Source organism: Argiope bruennichi, chromosome 2, assembly GCF_947563725.1.
Source record: "Argiope bruennichi chromosome 2, qqArgBrue1.1, whole genome shotgun sequence".
Lineage (NCBI taxonomy): Eukaryota > Metazoa > Arthropoda > Arachnida > Araneae > Araneidae > Argiope > Argiope bruennichi.
In genome coordinates, this window is record NC_079152.1 from 132,639,411 (window position 1) to 132,661,159 (window position 21,749).

The following is a 21,749-nucleotide window of genomic DNA, read 5'->3' on the forward strand; positions in this document are numbered from 1 at the left end:
TATATATAATAAATATATATATATATATATATATATATATATATATATATATATATATATATAATAAATATATATATATATATATATATATATATATATTTATATAAATAAATTATATATATATATATATATATATATATATTTATTTATTTATATATATATATATATATATATATATATATATATATATATATATATATATATATATATATATATATATATATATATATAAATAAATATATATATATATATATTATATATATTTATTTATACAGATCAATAATTTTTTATTTTATTTTACAGGTTCTCTGTAATAATCCTTACACCCAAGACAAATGCTACAGACTTACAAATGAAATAGTAAGATTTACTTTTTTGAATTTTTAAATTCATAGGACTAAGGCAAAATATTTTCATATGTGGATTGTCCTTTTAGGTTTCTCCAACAATAAAAGTAAGTTATCGAAAGAAATTATCGAGTTAGGATTTAATCATATTTGAACTGGATTTGATTTTATTTAAATTTATTCAATATTTTAAAACTGAAACAATGGTTGAATAAATCCAAAAGTATTCTGTATAAATTGGAAATAAAAAACAATGATCATAAACTTTAATATTTAAGCATTTCATTTTTTTAATTATTACAATGCACCTATGTTGTATATTTTAAATTGATCAACGCTTCCGAAGCCTATTTACTCAAAAAGTGCTATAAATTAGTTATTATTGATCCAATTACTTTTAAATCCGAATCGAAGTTTGTCTCCTTTACAATTTATATTTCATTCAAAAACTAAAAATCCACCTTTATTAATTCATAGGACATTGAAAAGGATTAATCATAAATATTTAAACATCCATAATGAATTATTTTAACCAGTCTGTTTAAAGTTACATTCACTAGCTATTTTCAAAACCAAAGCATATTAATACACACGGTGGGTAGACTGTGGGTATTATTTTTAGAATTCTAATATGCCAACAAGGCCCACTGATAATAGTTTGACACCATTTCTCTCGAAATTCTTCTATAAAATACAAACCTATTTTTTCCAAATTCATAGCTCAAACGATAACGAAACATCTTGATTTGTTAATTAATTATTAATTTATCCAAAATTACTTTATTCAAAAAAATGCAGGAATTAGGATTTGACAAAATGTTTTAAATTTTCTGAAAACACCTGAAAATAAATAAATAAAATATCTTTTAAATCAGAATTATGGAAACAAATAAACATTTAACATATTAAAAAATATCTATGGTTTCTCAGAAATAATTGAAAGGAAATAGTTGGATAGAAAACCGAAGCATTAGAAATGAACAATTTATAGATACTTTAAAAAGTGATCTCCAAGTAAAATTAAAAAATTTCATAAAGGTAAAACAGGAAAGATTGCGTGCGAATTTAAAATTAAAAGGGATTGAAAAAGAAAACTTCTTCCGATTTTAAGTGACGTTTCAGTGGTTTTTAAGCGAGTCAAATTGGAAAGTTAGGTCAAGTCAATAACGAAAAACTTAAAATAGACACGATTGGTGAAAAATTGGTTTTAAAAGAGTGAGAACTTCAAACATCTGCTTTCATTTTATTGAACTATAAAATAATAGAACATTGTGTGTTTTTCTAACGTTTGTCCAAATTATTTTATATCTTTCAACCAGCCTCAAATTACGTTGTCTTTATCATCAAACACAGATCTTGTATGCTTGCAAAAAGTGAGCATACACTGTAAAATATGAAATGTGTTCTGATTGCTATTTAATATATGCATGATTTTTTAGAATAATTTGTTTCGTAATTATGTAATTCTTTCAAAAAAAAACCTGGACAGATTGATTTCTGATTTTTGTCATAAATATAATTTTCAATGCCGACGAAAATTTCTATGCATAATTAGTTACGAATTATTTAACAATTTCATTTCAAAATTAATTAAGAAAATATACAAATTTTGTAATTAAGTATCTTAAATTTCACACACTTTATTTCTTATTAATTCAGTTGTTTTAAATCTTTTATATGTTTTAACGTACCTCTAATGAATAAAATAATTTTTTTGTATCTATTAAGAATTAACTTGTAAAATCTTTAAGCCATATGAATTTAGGTACATATTTAATTATTTACTCACCTACAAGTTTGTACTGTTCAATTATATTTTCATTTCAAAGTAGTAAATCATTCATTGTTTTCTTTTTCAGAATTGTGCATTCTCTCTTTTGGAAGGATTGAGACAAAATAACGTATGCAAAATCAGTGGACCAACTAAATATGTGGTTTTGATCTAATGATGATAAAGAATACGCCACTTTATCTAGAAGCAAAATGTTTCCTTCCTTAGTAATTGGCTTTCATTCTTCAAAGAATTGTAGAATGTATGCAAAAACTTTAATCTGAGAATAAATAAATTATAAACTTGCATGAAAAATGGAAACTGACTCATGACATTATTTTTTTATTAAGAAGTCACGATTGCAAAGATGCTGCAGCGTTTTGCTTGTTTAATTACAAAAGTTGTATGAAGAAATTAGAATTAACTTATTGTGTTATTTTATATTTAAAAATCGAAAGAGCAAAGATGCGTTATATAGCATAAGAATTTCGGTAGTTTGATTTCGAATCTTGCATGAAAACACTCACACTGACTCATTATGTTATTTTATATTTAAAGCTCAAAACTACGATGTTGCATGTTATATAGAATTAACATTTCGCTTTTTTTGTTTTATGTACTGCATGAAGAAATTCAGACTGATTCATTATGTCATTTTATGTTCCAAACTATGAATATGCGCTTTATATACGACCAACGTTTTATACTTTTGATATCAAAAGTTCTGTAAAATAATCCAAATGGACACACTATATTATTTTCAATTTAAAACTCAAAAATTAAAAAGATGCATGCAATATAAGATGAGCGCTTCTCTTGTTTGATTTCAAAAATTTGAATCGGTAGTTCTACAGGATATAAATCCTTATTATTTTGCATAAGTGAAATAAAAAAGAAATTACAGTACACTTCCGAGCATCCGGTTAGCGACTATCCTCCTACTTAGTGTTTTTTTAAACCTTAATTAAACGAGGAAGGCAAAGCGTCTACGAAGTCATCTATTAAGGACTTTTTCAAAACTTAAAAACTGGAAGTTTTGATTGCAATCTTAGGATTACGTTTTCATATTTGTATTCATTTTACAGTGAAATATAAAATCAATTTGAACCAATTTTAAGAATTAGGCTTACGATTTATGTAAATGTTTTGTTTGTTTCTTGCATATAAGTTGAACATTACATAATCTGTTAAAATGTGAACAGTTTGTATCTTTTAACTTACTTTTTCTCAAATACATTCTTGAAACGTGCAGTGCAGTATATAAACATATATAAATTACAAATACTGAGACTTCTATTTTAATTGGACACATTATCGCCAACTGCTTCTATGATTCACGGGCCGCGACATTCATATTGAGAAAAATGGAAGAGAGAAAAGATGCATTATAAGAGTGAGTGTTTCGTATAAAAACTGTCTTCTGATATTGGTGGGCAAAGAAATGAATTCACAGAACTCCGACCTATCCGGCGTTTTCGTTATCTGGCTAGTCTTTCCGCCACATTGGGCCGGATACTCGGGAGTGTACTGTATTTTCAGAAAATCAAAACTCATGGTTTTGTTGAATCTCTACGGTTTAGGCGTCCTACAGTTAAGCGGATGCGACCATGCTCGGAATCTTTCCAGCCATCCGATACAGATTTTTGTGTATTCGAAAATGGAATGAACTGAATGAAGGAAAGGTCAAAAGTGATACTGACAAAAAAATTTTTAGTTCTGCAACGAATTTTGGATGAAGCCTCCCAAAGGGAAATTTATTTGTCCGCCCAAATGAATGAGTTCACACTAAATCAAAAATTCAATGAGTAAGATACACGAATTTTGACATTACGTTTTATTGAGGTCCGAAAAATCACGTCAAATTTTAGAGCAAAACTGATGAAAAGTTGAGTGTCTACTGATTTGCCTATTCGTGTGATGTGAACGGGATAACTCAATAACGCAGCAGATTAGATGGATGAATTTTATTTGGTGGTTATGCCAAATCTATGGCTTTATATATAATTTTGGATTACGTTTTCCACCTGGGCGGAATTTCTTATTGTCTTGGAGGCTAAATATGATACATAAAAACTACAGCAATGGTTTAAATGAAACTGTTATGTGATTTTGGTACTAACCCTTAACTGGGGTGGTGAAATTTTAGGACTTAATTTGGGAGGTGTGGTCTACGAGACCGCATTTCATTTACACTCAAATTAAATTTTCTAATGAATGCATTAGTAAAAAAAACTGCCAATATATTTTGCAGACATTTTTCTTGATATATAGATATGTTTTAGAAATTTTTCAAAATATATTGTCACGGAGAAAAGTAAATGCGTTGGAACATACATTTTCTTTTCAAATGACATGTTACAATAAATAATATTCTTGAAAAAAACATATTACTTTTTACTTTTTAAATCATAGTTAATTTTACAGTATAGGAAGGTATACAGAAGACAATATAATGTAAAATTCAACAATTATATGAAAAATAAAGAAAATTGACAATTGGGTAAAATCGACCCTTTTTTTATCGGCTTGTGTGACTTTCATAGCAAGGTTTTCTTGGGCATTTTAAACATACAAGTTAAGAACTAGTATAAAAAACAACCTATAAATTCTGTATATATATATATATATATATATTAATATATTTTATAAATTTTTCAAAATACACTATAACTAGAAATATTAATCATGTTTGAACATACATATCAGAATCAGTTGAATTCGAACTTTCATCAAAAAACTCTTCTGTACAATTACCCTTATCACTAAAATCACTTTCTGCTTCATTTAAAAGTGTCTGGAGCACTGCTTCATAATTGGATCAGTAAATTCGATGATATTTCGGGGCCCAAGTTTTAGCACCATCTGCTAAGCCTTGTTTATCACTGGGACACTAACAGGAAGGTGCGGTCTTAGAGATCGCGCTTAAAGAAATGAACTGAATTATTTAAAAAAGGCATTCCGCTGAAATCGGTTGAAAAAGTGCACGTGTATTGAAGGTCACAAAACAGGAAGCTACAGGGAATTGTACATGGAATTGAGCACATGGAATTGAGCTAAAAATAGAATAGGGGTGACCGAAAATCCATCGCTAGTGGTCTCACAGACCGCACGTCCCCAGTTAAGGGTTAAAATCAAATGTTGTGGCTAAGGGGGAAATCTAAAATGCATGTGAAATTCTCTGCATTATACTAAGGAACTAAACTCAAAAACACACTTTATTTTATAGATACATATAATATCGCAAAAAGGTAGAAAAAGCCTTAGTTTTTCTGGATATCCAAGCAATGATATATATTTCCAATTACCAAATTTCCTTAAATAATGCGAGAAATTGCATGAAAATACTTTGGTTTCTCTAATCGTTCAGTGAAAAAGTTTTTTGAAAAAATCTCAAATTTTCATACGTTTTTCATAGTGTAAAAAATCATTCAATAAAAGGTTTCCCTTGTATTCATCCATGTAAAAGCAAAATTTAAAATTTATATCTACAAAATTTGCAGAGATAAACTTTTTTTTTAATTTTGAAAGACTCATCACAAATTTACGGGGATAGTGAACTTTGAAATAAGGAAAAAAATGGACGAAAATGTGAAATTTAATTTTTATCATTTCATCACAAAAATGTATGTTTATATTCAAGAACTTAAATGTTTATATTGAAGGATTAATAGGGAAACAAGCACATCTTAATGACTTTTCTCAAAATAATAATATGTCTTTAAAATATTCCAGATGCTTTAATTTTTAAAGAAATTAAATGAAATTCATTATAAAGATTTGAAACAAATATTAAAAGAAAATGGCGTATGCATTTTATGTTTCGAGTTTTCTTGGCTAGTTAAAAGTGAATGAAAATTAAGTTCAAAAGTTCCGATGAAAATTCAGTACGTATGCATAAAAATATTTCTAAAAAATTAGCATTTAATTGGAATTGCAAAATTATACGCAGATTTGTTCCAAATAAATTTACATTGGATAGTAAGAAAGAAAATAGAAAAAATTAAAAATTAAATCGCATGAAAAATGTTAAAATTTTTAAAAATTATAAATATTTTTTAATTTTTAAAAAAAATAATATATTTTGTCTTAAAATTTTTTAGAAATTTGACTTATTTATATTTTAATATATATGCATAAAAAATTTCATAACCCTGACTGAATAATTCCCCAATGTGTCTATTAGAGTCCATTGTCCCCTTAAATAAATCCATTTGTTTCAGAAATACATTCAATACAAGAGAATTGTGATAAGTAGACTTCGTTCGAAATTTTGGAGAAATCTATAAATTTGGTGCAAAGATCACATATCATATTATATCATTTTAACTGAAAGCGAATTATTGTATTCAAGGGCAGGAATTATTCCAAAAATAAGTTTTTCACATTAGAATGGGTAACGGAAAATCATCAGTCTCGAGTTTGAATTTTTTCACGAGCACAGTATTGTCTCTTTGCATATTACGTTTACGAGAAAGTAACAAACACAAGTTATTCAGAGAAAAATCTTCAAAATTTATTTTTTAATTTAAATTACCGATTGAAATAAATTACTAAAAGATAGTAATCTTTTTTAAATAATTACCTTCAAAAAGGAAAGTAAGTAAATAATTTTCCTAGTATCATTGAAATTATTTGAAATTAATTTTTAAAAGGTAAAAAGTTAGAGTAATACAGATATCAATCGCTGTAAATTCTGGTGATGAATATCTGTTTAGATACGTTCAGACTGATTCAATAAACATAATTTTGGTGATAATACTAGATCAGGCTTCTTATAAATGTAACATATATATCAATATTTTTTATTGACTTACATCTGCAATTAGTTTGAAATTTAAAGAAGAGAAACAGAATCAATATTTATGACAAATATGGATTTCAGACAATGAAAGATGAAAACAGGAGTAATCATATCGTATTTCTATACCCATACAGTTTTAACTACGGCAAAATTTATAGTTTATGTTATTTAAGAATTATTTTATTGACATAATGTAATGAAATATTCTCTAATTGTAAAAAGAAATCCAGGAGTAAATTTATTTATAAATACGTAGAAATATTTGGAAGTTGTTGCCTAGAATGTCTACTCATTATATTATTTAATCTTAAATAATATGTGAAATTCACTTAGTTATTTAATATACTTTTGAAACATTTAAACAGTCTGAAATATTTGAAAAATCATCAACTAAAATTAATTAAAAAATAATTATAAACTATAAAATAATGCTCTACACAAATGTATACTTCTTTTTCTAAAATGTATCTTGTGCTAAGTCTTATATTCAGCCTTGGCATGATATACGTCTTTGCATTCGCATGGATTTTTAAGCCCACATAGCTTATGAATAGAATGTCAGACATTTGTATAAGATACAATATGCATAAAACATGCAGCACTTTCACATCTATTTTGCAGCTTGGTGTTGAGCACACTCCAGTATAAAGATTAGTAACCACTAAAGGTTTAACAGCTGCAGCCAAGTAAATAGAAACATGAATATTCAATATTTAACTTTTGAGATATTACCAACTTTTGAGATACGAATAAAGAAAAGTAGTTCACTTTTGAATTTACATATGCTCATAGAAGTAAAATAAATAATCTTTTGGAACTTTAATCACAGGCACTTGAAATAAAATGGGGAAGAGGGGTGGGGAAGGGTCAATCCGCAAAAGAAACAGAAAAATCAAACTATCCACGTGGGAACCAAGTTTTCATTATTTTTGAAATATTGTCAAACAACGAAAACATGTTTCCTATCGCGTAACGCTCCATTTTTACTGACCCTGAAATATCAGCTCAAATGTTTTTATAATAGGATTGCTAACACTTGACTGCAGGAATGATGGCAAATTTAAATCTTTCGGTTATTTTGGAGCACCCTTCATTAGCATTTGAAATTCGCTTCTGAAACACAGCAAAATTTATTCATTTCTAAAATGACTGATTATCGTGTGTGAAGCCGGATGAACAAATTCACGCAATCTCAAAAGCCAGTTCAATCTCAAAAGATGTTCACACACACAAAAAGAGATCACGCTGAGAGTTTGGTGGGATTATAAAGGAATTATGCATTTTGTACTTTTATCAAGAAATCAAATGGTTAATATAAATGTCTGTGATCAACAAACTCGCCAAACTGAGAGATGCAGTTCAAGAAAAATGGACAGGATTGTCAAATCGTAGAGGTGTTGCTTTCCGACATGATGATACAAAGCCTTATATATCTTTCGTCACTCGCTATGGAGAATTGGAGCTAAGTCGGGATATATGGATGAAGATCTCCATTTATTTCGTTTAATGCAGAATTCCTTAAATAATAGAATCTTTAATAAGGCTGAAGATGAAAATTCTCGTTTAATCATTGATAAAAAATCAAAAGTTTTATGAACATGGAATAAAGATACCGAGTGAAAGGCGATAGAGGATCATCCATAAAAACGGATAATACATAATTTAATATTTTCAAAAAAATATCCCTTTTGAATATCCTTTTTATTAAAATTTCTGAATCACTTAATTGATAACCAGATGTAAACAGAGGGAAAAAAAGATTTAAAAAAATGAAGAGAGTGAATTATATATAAGAAAATTATCGGTCAAATTCGGTCCAAAGGTGTGGTAAAGCTATTATCTCCGTAGACAAGACATAAAAATTACCCATTTGATGACGGTTAAGTCTATTTTTCCGTTCGATAAAAGTTTCTGTCTGAAGCCTATTTCTTAATTTCTTGTATATCTTCTTTCTCTTAGCAGAATAGACTTTTTAGTGGCATCGAACTTCTTCCGGAAGATTCCTAATAACATTTCGCAGCTTCATTAATTAACTAAGCGAAACGAAGGTTCGATGCAAATGTAAAAATGCTCATTAAATAAGTTTGAAATTCGCATGGCAGTTTGTTTACATTCGATCGTTGTCACTCAGCAATGAGTAATAAAAGCCATTTTTGAGTTACGTACGTTAGTGTTTTACGTCTATAAATACATACAGATTTATACAAACAATTTTTAAAACGACAATTACTTTTTACATACTTTTGTGCTAATTAGATAAATAAATTTTAATTCACGTGAAAACTAGTTGGACGTATTTTCATGAATATATTAATTATTGTAATGAATCAGCTTATTGAATTTTAAACCTTTTCTGAAATTGTGGAATGAAATAGGCTAAACATTTTAAAAAAATGTTTTAATATCCTCTTACCAAACGTTGAGATCGAATTCATTTTTGAATATTTCTTTTTCAATTTTAATAATTCTTTTAAAATTGAATGCAAACGATTTTTAAAAAAATATTTGATCTACTCTACCATTATTATTGTTATTTTGAAATTATTATTGTTATTCCTATCTTTCGGAATTTATAATTGGTTTAAAATGATTATTTAATGACGTCTAAAGGAACTGAAAGAAAGAATTTATACACCTTTTTTCCGTGTGATTGATTACAAGTAAATAAATACCGAATGGCAGTATTAAACGGATTGTGTATTTTATATTAATTTATATAAAATTACTTTTTACATTAAAAATATACATGAAAACCTTTAAATTCCGAGCAATGCCAGATACGTCAATGAATTAATTAATACAACAAAAATAAAATTCCATCTGAAACTGGCAAGTTTTGAAAATTATGTAGAATTATCTTTTAATTATATCACACTTTTACGTTATTTTCATTCTGACCTTATTTTGCGATGATGTTTTGGCGGATTGTGACGTGCGCGGATAGAACCTGGCACCTTGTGATTCGCAGAAGAGTATCATGACTACAATACAAAAACAATTGCCCGCGCAACGTAGCTCTTAACCTGCTTATAAGCTTTCACCACAATATTAATTTTAAAAAATTAGGTTTGCATAATATTGATTTCTGGTTTCAGTTTTTTCCTTTTTGCTTGGCATAACCTTTTGTTTGCGTAAAAGTTTTCTTATTATATGATTTCCATTTCATTTTAGATTTTCTTATTTAACAAATACAAAATGATAACTATCCGAATTTTGAAAGTCTAACTTGAAAAAAAATGCCTTTCTATCAAAGCGTGATATTCAAACTATTGCTACGAGATTCAGAGACCAAGTTAAACTTAACATGAAAATCACTAAACTAAAAGAGTTAATAACACTTCATAGCAATCATGAAGAAATTTTCTCACCATATTAAACACAATTATGAAGAAAAGGGGTAAATAGCGCTGAGATAAAAGGAAAAGGAGAAAAAATGTGTCGTAGAGAAACTTGTAATAGACAGCTGATTATTTGAGTTGAAAAATCAAGAATTCCGACATTAATTTGGTACCTTCCCATTTAACAATTAACTATAAACGTATGAACGCAATTGTATTTGTATTCAATTTCGATAATGACAGTTTGAGGCCCATCAAATTTCAGCATTATTGTGCACACATGGTCCATATTTGGTATTGTTACGAAATTTCCGGGGTTCGTTTGAATAGAGGAAGTTGTATGGTGTGGAGAACGCTCAATCAGCAGGCGGCAGTAGAAAATAAAACAACGACGTTTATTTACACGAAGACACACAGGACAGCACAAAGACGGCAACTATATACAGCACAGAAGACGATTATCTTCAGCCGAGACGTGCAGCATACAACAAGACTCTACTGCAGACAGTAGCGCACAGCTTAGTTCAGCACTAGCTTGACTACCTCGCTGCTCCGCTAATCTCTAGAAGACTCGTTCTTCCCGTTGATTCCGACTAATCTTCACCGTCGATCCCGACTACTCTTCTCTGTCGCTTCCGACTGCGACTACACTGGCAGCTGCGGCTGCTTCCTTTTATGCGTCTCAGGAAGCGGGGCTAGGAGCCTCTCAACCAATCAGGAACGTTCGAGGTGTATCTCGGTTCCTACTGGATGGATCGGGAAATTTCTCGATGTTTCGGGTATAATCTATTTTGGCGCCAAAGTCGCCACATTCGTCGCCAAGTCGCCAAGTTTGTCGCCAAGCTCCGGGACCTTCTACGGAATCAACTATGCTGGGAAGTCGCCTCATAGATTTGTAACATTATTATTTGAGCGATAGGCTCAAAGGACTGTTATTTAAGAAGAATCCTAGCTTTCTCCTCTTATTGGGCTATTCCCTTACAATATTGCTTAATGAATTTGTAGTGAAGGAAGAAGCAAACATTATAGAAGATCAGGAAAAATGTGCCTATAATTTTTAGAAATTATTTCTGTGAATGGACATCGGGCTTCAAACATTTGAACTGTTTGCCTGATTATTGAGATTGAGATTTAAACAAAATGCTGTGTTCTTGCGAACATTCAAATCGCTTATTCTAATGTCAGATGCCTATGAATGTGTTCGTACAAATATAATGAAAGTGACGCAAACTCTGACATGAAAGAGAAAAAATAATACAGTCCAGGAACTGAGTTATGAACCCTTTTTCTTCAAAAATATTTTACTAAATACGACTAATAGAACTTATAAGTAGATTGCCTAAAAATATTATTATTTTGATTTATTGTGTAGTAATATTTAATGACTCAAAAAACAAAATGTAAACCTGTATATTATTCAGAGCATTTATTTCGTTCTAACGATCTTATAACATTGAAATGTTTTAAAAGGAATTATTTAGCCACTTAGAGTGATCATCCTGTGTGTGTGTGTGTGTGTGTGTGTGTATGTGTGTGTTAATTTCAGTTTATTTCACTACGAGAGTCATATACAGAAAAAAAGCGGTAGGAAAGAACAGGAGGGATTTTACTATATCGGTGATTTTACAGTGTGATTTTGATAAGAATTTGTTTTGACACGTGTCGACTTAGGAAAGGGAATCTTAGGTATCTTTAAGAGAATGCTGTAAGCGTTAGAGATTTTTATCCTTTCACTCGTTGCATGAGGAAATGTCATAAGTTCTCTAAAGCGTGTGCTAAATGTAATTAAATAAAAAGTGGGAACTCGATAAGGAAATAAGGGAACATTTCAGAATGAAGTTAAGACGGGTTAATTTAAGATAAAAATTTGAATATCAATTACAATTTAAATTAGATTTTAAAATATCATTACATATAAATATTGACGAATTAATTGATGAATTTCATCTTCGACAGGCATCGATCTACAAGAGATTCTATCAAACGTTTATTCAGGCTTGCTACCTTTTCCGTGCCATAAACACATTTTTTTTTCCAAATTATAGAGAACATTTTTCCAGCAATGTATTTTAATTGGACCTCTTAAGAATTGCTGTTGTCATCGTTCATCTTATAGCCTCTCATTTTCGCTGACGATTCTCTTATAACCATCTTGAAACACGTAAACACATTTATAAGGGAATTTTCAGCATTCATTAAGGAAAAAGAAAAACTCTTCTTGCTAAAAGTACACGAAATTCTTAAATATCAAAGAGCGCTGGCAAATAACTTACATCTGGAAAAAGATCAGATGCCTTTAAGGTATCTGTCTACGTGCGAAGACAAATTTTTGAAAAAACTGTTTAATTTTCATTTTTAGTTTATTTTTGAGGTTATTCCAATTCAAAACAATGAATAATACCATTTAAAAAGTTTTATGTAATTTGCAACTCAGTCAAATGGGGAAATTTGGGTAAAAAACTGTGAAAATTGGTGTAAAACGCAAAACATCCTAACAAGAATTCTAATCAAAATTTTCAAATTCTTTTTCTACAAAATATAGTTAGAGCTTTAGTGAAGGCAATGAACTAGGATCTAAGAAATATTTGCATTTATAAGAAAGTTATAGCAGTTCGAGTATTTCCTAACTGAAAATTTATCAAAATTCTTATGCATAAACAGCATTAATGAGCTCTAAATAAAAAACTATTCATCTCAAAACTATAATCCTAGTTCATTGCCTTTAGGATAGTATAAATAACATACATACAAAATTTCATTAAAAAATATTCATAATATTTTGAGATATCATGTTTTGCGTATCAAAATTTGTACAAAACTAAAGTTCCTCAAAAAATGCATTTAAAGTTTTTAATTGTGTTTTATGAAAAATATCTCTCTTTATTTTTATTGATATTCACCACATTTATATGATACACCTTCTTTGTTAACAATTTTATCTGTTTTCTTCTTTCTAACAGCTCTTAATTTTTTCCTGGCAACTTTTGTTGTACCCAATGACTGCCTTTTTGACGTGATGATTCTTTCTTTATCGAGAGAAAGGAAGTGTCTCAGGGTATAATCCCCAGGAGTTATTCCCAGTTCAAAAAAAATTGCCAAGAGACCATAAAATCCATCATTAAAAATTATTGCAGTTATTGATGCTCCCAAACGTAAAGTCTGTAGCTCCACAAATGTGTTTTTGGGAATTATTGTCCACAAAAGATTATTGAAGCTTTCATTGGCATTTTGAGTCTTACCGTGTAAGCATTTTTTTAATAAGTTTTGATCGCATAGCTGCATATATGTTGGCTTAATGATTTTAATAATGTTCTTTGGAAGACCTGCATTTGTTTCTTTGAATTTTTTTCCACAGGAAATTGCATGTTGATATTTACACCAACTGTCCTTTCCTGTTGGGCACTGTCCATGCATGGGATGTTTATTATTAGAACATGTGTGAGCAAATGCAGCAATGGTTGCACTCTGCATTTGCAATAAATTCCCTGCATTAGCTCTAATTGCTATCCCATAGTAATTTTGCAACTTATTTATGAAGGAGTCTGTTAATTTCCCTTTGCCACCAAGAGATTTATTCGATGACTTTAATTTTCTCAAACGAGTGCCTACTCGCTTCTGAATATGGCCAATGCATTCCAGTTTTGAAACGGAATCTTTCCCATAAATGTCTTTAACTGTATCATAGCCCTTAGAGTCACCATCTCCATAGTATTGTGAATAAATGAGTTTACGACAACTCTTGGAACGCTCAAATATTCTGTAAGCACCAAGCACTTCCATACTTCCAGATGAACCCTTATGATTTGCACACTGATGTTTTGATGCACATGATAAATTCAGCTTTTTCGTGTGACACCATTGGCAAAACTGAGACATCACTTCAATATCCAGCACCTTACCACATGTCACAGAGATTGCACTCACTACTCCATTCAGTGATGAAAACCCTCTCCGTTGCCATGTTCCATCAACAGATACACCACATTCAGTAATAGCACCAGGGTTTTTATTGTCTTTTAACTCAGTAGCAGCAATATTCATTGAATTTTTTGCAACAGAACGAGCAGCACGAAGAAGCTTCAGTTCCTGCATTCTGAATGCTTGTTTGGAAAGAAAAGATGGAAAATTGAGGGTAGCAAAAATTTCTTTCCAGCCGTATAACCCTTTCCAATGATTCTAAGTGCACACACAAGTCGAGTGTTTATTTCATTGGATGTGTTTTTCTTTTTAGATGAAGAAAAACCTTTGTAAAAGGAGCAATTCTTGCATTTGAGGCAGAAATTCGAACATAATCCAAAGGTAGAATCCTCTATCAAATACAAGTTGCTTTTGAAGCATAAAGGACAACATAAAAGAGTAAAAACACTTATTAATATCTCGATATCCATAATTCGAAATCCAGAAAGGTTATTTGTTTTCAAATCAGGAACATTATCTTCACATAACTGCGAATTCAGCAGTTTCTTTTCGCTGCAAGTCTTTTGTTTTGAATCTGATACACCAACAGAGTCTGCAGCTTGCATGGAAGAATGCCTATTTCCATGAAACTTTCGTTTCTTACTTCTGTTAATGCTTTTTCCACCCATTTCAAACACTTTTTAAACAAAAAGCAATAAATATTCAAATCAAACTAAGCTGTATTCACTCGAAAAAGCAAAGTAAATAAACATATAACACGAGACGAGCAGATGTTTTCAAACGTAAACAATGTTCGAGAAGCAGCTGTTGCCAATCTTTTCTGTATATAAAGAGCTGAAAATTAATTCAAATTTAGGTGGCTTGCTTTTTAATTTTATTGTATAAATTTAAAAAAATAATTAATTTATGATTTTAGGAGCGTATGTTTGATGAAACGACGAAAAACATTCAACTTCCGGTAAGCACTTCCGGTTTCGTTTTCGACTCTTTTGAATTACATAAATCTTCATATCTCCATTTCTATCAATCGTAGGAGAAAAATAAATACAGATTTAGAAAGCTAAATAAATGCACTTTAAAATAAAAAATAAAAAAAATTGTGAATTTTGACCAAAAGTGGCCTTTTAGACGTAGACAGATACCTTAAAAGGAAATGCGTCTCACAAATGAAAGTTGCCAGATACATTTTTTTACTATATATATATATACATAAAATGTGCGACAGAAATTAATGGAGCAATTGCATTTTATTTTAACAATTTAACAATATAGGTTGGTATTAGGGATTGCAATACCGGACCAAAATTTCAATACCGGTATTCGGTATTTTTTAGATCTTAATACCGGGATACCGGTTTTAATACCGGTATTAGAAATTTTAGAAAAAGAAAGAAAACAAGGTGTTTCTTTGTTTTATTTGCCAGTTTTATAAGAGAGTGTAATATCACAAAAAATAATATGGAACTTATAAATTATAACAGTATATAAAGAATCACAAAAAAGTAAAGGAACAACTTATTTATTTAAATCACAAAAAAAGTGTAAATATCACTATTCAGTCTGTGATACTATTACAAATTTTTGAAATGTGATCTTAAATAACATAAAGCATCAGTTGTACTGTCATTAAAGCTGAAAAGTAATTTTGTGTAAAAATTACCAGCTGTCGAAACCACTCTTTCGGCATCTACATCTACGTTCTTCAGATAGTGATTTGTGCTGTTTTTTCATGATTGCAACATGAAATTTATTGTTGCATTAGCTGTTAATAAATTAAAATCTCTCCCACATAATGCCTATATAGTCAGTTTTATTGGAAGTAGAGCTGATATAGTTCTGGATATTAAGACGAGTTCACTGTCTGAAAAAATTAATTTGCAAGTTTAAGTCGATTATTGCTTTTTGGATTGGATTTCTAAATTTCAAAAACCGTTCCATCATTAGGAGTGAACTGTTCCAACGTGTCTTAGAATATATTATTAACATATATTCTGTTTTATTTTCAGTCAGTATATATTTTTAATATGGAGTTTTTTGTAGGGGAAAGTTTAAATATCTTAACAATTTTTCGAACTTTATAAATTATAGGAAGCAATTCTTGATGGGTTAATATTTCCTCCTCATTAGCAATATCTTCTTCCACAATTACATTGTCATTATCTTCATTGTCAATATCACTCTCACTCTTACTCTCTTCAATGTCGGAATCCGAAGTTTCTATATCCACAATATTTAGAATCTTCTGTTCTTTATTTCTTTGGTATAATACATCTATTACCCCTAATTGAAATCCATGAGCATAGCACAATTGCTGATTTGCACCAATCAACTTACCAGATTTTTTCATAACTGTTGCTCCATTAGTCGTTATAGATACAATATCTTCTCTCAGGGATAATCCATGTTTCGCTAAATAAGATTTAAGCAATTAATTAAGCCATTAATTAACTAATTAATTTCGCCAGTTTGGGAGACATAAAAGCAAAAACGTATACTATTTTGCTATGTTTGCGATCCCTGAACATATAGTGGAGACAATTTAAAAAATTTCTAGTAAATACCGAAAAACCGGTATTTAAACTTGTGAATACCGGTATTACGAAATTGTAAAATGGCTCAAAATACCGGTATTCGGTATCCCGGTATACCGGTATTGCAATCCCTAGTTGGTATAGTATCATAAATTGCTTAATATAGCATGCATATAAGTAAAATTATTCAAAACCCTTAACGGACCGATTGCACGACTTATATCAATGAAATTGTGCACTTTATTACATCATGAGCAAACGTAAGTGCTCATAAAAAGATATTTTTCCAAATTTCGATTACATTTTTAATTTTAAAAAATCAATCACATTTTTAAAAGTTTTTTTTAGTTATTTTGGAACATATTATTGCACAAAACGTATTTACACCACTTTTCAAATAAGACACATTTAATAATGTTAGTTAGTTAGTTTAGTTCACATAGTAAACATTTTAATAATACTACTTCCATTTTGGTAAAATATTTCTCCAATTCTAAAAAATTAAGAAGGTATATTTGTTGTTTGATTTACTGGATTTAGATGCAGTATATTGTGACGATATTTAATACATTTTTTCCCGCTTTGATTAAAAATAAATTTCAAAAACAAAAATGGACAAATAAAACCTTAAACATTATCATGCTGTAATATTTCAAACCAGAGGTTCGAATATCCGTTAAATTCTTTAAATAAAATACAAGCATCAATCTATATGGAAGGAGGAAGTGAAAAAAGAGTTTTGCAACACATTCACTAATAAAAACACGAAAAGGGGAAAGCAAGCATCCCCGTCTAGGTGAAATAGGTAATAAATAATAAAAAACCAGTGGAAAGAATCAAAAGCATATTCCAAATCATTTCGAATATCGGAGATAAATGTTTGCTTAATTGCAGAAAAAGAAGAAAAAAATTGAATGGCACACAATTCCAGTATATACCACTGAAAGGATTCCTTAATTTTTATATAAAGCTTTTGAATGCTAATACTTAGTTAAAAGTCGAGTTCGTTGAATTTAAATATCGAAATAATATATTTGTGTTTTTATTAAATTATTTGGAGAAAATATTAGAGTATATTATATTCTTTTCATTTCATCTGATAATAAGTTTCAAGATACGGTAGCGAATTTTAAGATACAGTTATAATTAAAATCTTTCTTTCTAGATTCGATGTGGTTGTCCAATTTTGACTTAAGTATATTTGACGTTTTGATATATAATTTTATATATATATATAAAGTTCTTTCATGTTTAAATGAGGCATTTAAATTTTAAATCACATATTTATTCATTTTTTTAATGTTGCGTACAATTTAAAACTTTTAAAATAATGGTAATAAAAGTATAAGTATTTCAGCATGATATGAATTAATGTAAGCAGAAAAAAAAAATGGAATCACCTTTTTACTTTTTTTTTTGCCATAATTGTTAAAATTAAGCATTTTAAATATTAAACTTTCTTTTATCTTTTATATCTTCATTATGCCAGTATAATATTTTATTGCCCCTGTTCTTACAATTTGATATAGTAAACATTTAAAAAGAATTAAAATTAACATTTTGTTAGAGTTGCAAGCTTTTTTATCGAATTTATATTATGCTATTGGAGAAACAGAAATCTTAAACTAATATTTGTTAAGTAGTACTTTTGGTCACATACCAATTTTCGAAACCTTAAAAAACAGTTGAAGTAGGGATAAGAAATTTTTTACAGTTGTTCTAAAATTTGTTTGTGGAAATGTATACGGAATTAGCTCTAAATTCTTAAGTAATTTTGTAAGTAGGCAAAATTAATGCATTTTTGAGAATTATTTGTGGATCTGATAGCAGGAAATATCAAGATAAAAAAAAAATTAAATATCAACAATAACAGGAAAACATTTCTAACTTTATGTAATAAGGTATTGATGTAAGGTATGTAGTAACATCAATACCTTATTGTAAAGTAAATAAGTTTTAATAAAGTATGTAATAAGGTATTTGGGAAGACAAATTTGTAAAAAAAAATATTATATATTTATAAAAGATATTTAAAAATGGGTTCATTCTTTAAAAAATTAAATTTTAAAAGTATATATAATGTCCTTTATAATGTCCAAATTTTTTGGATGTGATATTTATAGAACATTGGATTACATAAATACAATTAATATTAATCCATATATTAAAAATATAGTTTAAGTGATGCACAAAAAAAAAGTTATGTAATATTCACTCATTTGCACATTGAGCATCAATAATTCATTGGCATATTTAATAATAAACTTACAGTTATAGTAAATGCATATTACAATCCCATATTCATTAAGAGGGATGAGAGACTGACGGACGCATGATAGTTTCGATGATTATTATCTCAAATATTCCATCTAGGTGGCAGCACGAAGCTTAGAGGCACCTAATGTTAAATGGGCGCGCGTGATTTCTAAAATGGCGCTTATCTTCAAAAAACGCATTCTTCTCATTCAATCGTCACCATGACGATGGGAATAATATTCAGGGAGGTATCAAAATGGAGATACACCCAAAATCAAGAGTTCGAATTTTTTAGTGCTTACAATATTTTCTATTTCGTATACGAGGAAGTAAAAATGTACGAAATCGAATGTCTATACTTGAAAAGGTATACACAAAATTCTTTCATAGTTTTTTTTTTTCTGTTTACTTTTTCGTAGGCGAAGTGTACAAAAAGAAAATATAAAAATCAAAAAATGTGTCGCCGAATGTTTGATGAATCTCCACGTTTCATAAATCCCCGACTCCGAAAAACACATTGTTTTGGAAGTAAGAATATCCGAGAACAAGATAGTTCAAAAACGTTTTGAGCCTAAATGAATGAAATTTGAAAGAAATTTTGAAACAAAGTCATTTATATGAAGTCTGTCTGTCTGGGGGTTGAAGTGCAAATGAACTCGATATCTACAAAAAAAATGATTTAGAAAGATAAATTTCTGCGCACATAGTTAGCATTTAAAATGTAGATTCCTATAAATTTTGAATCAAGTCTGTCAAAAGATTGGCAATCCATCTGTCAGCACTTTCTCATGCCTGTAAACACAATGACTTAAATAAATGTAATTTTTTATGTGGTTTGGCTACCGAATTGGAGTTCTATATCAATTTTTGGTTTCAAACGGTCAGAAACAAGTTATTTAAATCATTTTTTTTTTTTTCATTTGCTTGTGTGCAAATGGGTGCTAGTATATCCACCGATTTCATGATTTCATTCAGACGTTTGAACTCACTGAGTTGCGCTGTAAATATTGTATTATTGTTTGTAATAATTGTAATATTGTATGATTGTTTATTATTGTTGTATTGTTATTATTGCTCATAAATTTTTCGTTTAATGTGGAATCTGCTTTTGCAGTTCACCATTCGGCTGTTTCATTTGCAGCATTGCACTAGTATATTTGTTTATGGGAGATTTATATGATTCCTTGTTCATGAAGCTCAAAGCATACGCATATTTTACATTAATGGCTAATTAATTTTTGTGGATTTCTACACATCAATTGATATATTTATGAATGCTAATCAAGAATATCTGATTCGTCGCATATAATTATAAATAATCCCGTGCTATAAATATTTTAAAGAATCATATGAGAATATCATGGGCAATAAAAACGATACATTTTAAAAAGATATGATAGTTTTGAAAATAAAAATAATAAAATTTCTTTTATTTACTTTTAAAAAAAAATCATTTACTTATTTCTAGATGGTAACATGAACGATTACTTTGACACAAAATCTCATCAATAAAAAGTTTTGACGAGCTTTTATTTTTGTAAAAAATAAGCAATGAAAATTTTTTTCTTATTTTAAGGTTATAAAATTCAAGTTAAAATATTTTTAACAGAACATTATAGGAATTCAAATAAAGATGTTCATCAAAAATATTTAGGAAGAGATGTGATTGGAAATGAAAATGCTAAAATTTTTCCTTTATTTGCAATTCTTAAATTTACATTTACTATTAGAATACTAGATGGAGGCATGAGCGGTTGATACAAAAGCTCGTTAACAAAATAATTTCAAAAATTATTGAAAATTTTTCAGTATTTGAAAGCTATAAAATTCGATTCAAAACGAAGGCTTTAAGATTTTAATTAATTAAAAATTTATTAAGCATCAATAAAATTTAATTAAATAAGTTCCAGTAAAGTTTTTAATAGAAAAGATTTAGTAAAATGTGGAAGTTGTGGAAATGAAAATGCTACCATTTTTATTTACTATCTTTAAAAATAGATTTACTGATCAGAAACTAGATGGCAGCATGAGCACTTATTCTGACATTAACTCTCATCAAAATAATACTGTCAAAAATTAGTATTAACAAATTTTTAATGTTTTAAGACTATCAAACTGTCTTCAAATCATTCTCGAAGGAAAACTGGTACTACTAATTTAAGTGCAAATAAAAATATCAATCAACCGACAGAATAAGATAAGAAAACTGATAAAATATAAATTCATGCAAAGCCACGTTGTTGCTAGGAAACGGTTTCAGTTTCTAAATATTTCTAATAATTTATTCGAAAGTTAGCTTTAACAATTTAATAAAAATTATTTATTCCCAGATTATCAAGAAAATTAATTTAAATGTTAAATTATTTTTATCGTTCAATGCTTCATTTCTTTATGAATGCCAATGACTCTTTGCTAGGGCTGCCCTCTTCTTCCTTTTTTCGTGTAAGTCAAAAATTTCTGATTTAAATCTGCCTGTAAACAATTTTTAAATATTATTTTACTACTTGTAAGAAGTAAAGAAATCCTATTGTCATACAAATTTAAGGTTGGGTCATACCATTCCACTGGATACTATAAATTGATAAAATGATTGCTTATAAATAGTTTCTTTAAAAAATTTATTTCATTCCTTTATTTAAAGAATACTCAAATAATAGACATTTAAAAAGACAATGCGATTTCTTTACAGAGCTTTTCCAACCTTATAACCCCTTATAAAGAGACTTCTAGAACCTTTGAAATTTTTAGCATTTCTCGAGTTAAAAAAAAAATGAATTGCGGATTCTG

At 28.9% G+C, this 21,749-nt stretch overlaps 2 protein-coding genes across 2 annotated transcripts in view; one reads left to right on the top strand and one right to left on the bottom strand.

Moving 5' to 3' along the window:
• Positions 1-2,419, top strand: part of LOC129962390 (uncharacterized) — a 13,051-nt gene extending 10,632 nt beyond the window's left edge. The window contains exons 6-7 of the mRNA XM_056076144.1: positions 304-360; positions 2,207-2,419. Coding sequence (XP_055932119.1) covers positions 304-360; positions 2,207-2,293 — 144 coding nt within the window. The 3' untranslated portion in view covers positions 2,294-2,419. The remainder of the gene's footprint in view (positions 1-303; positions 361-2,206) is intronic.
• The window catches only part of LOC129962395 (toxin CSTX-20-like), a 385,421-nt gene that overhangs the window by 30,710 nt on the left and 332,962 nt on the right, over positions 1-21,749 (bottom strand). The gene's annotated exons all lie outside the window — the stretch shown is intronic.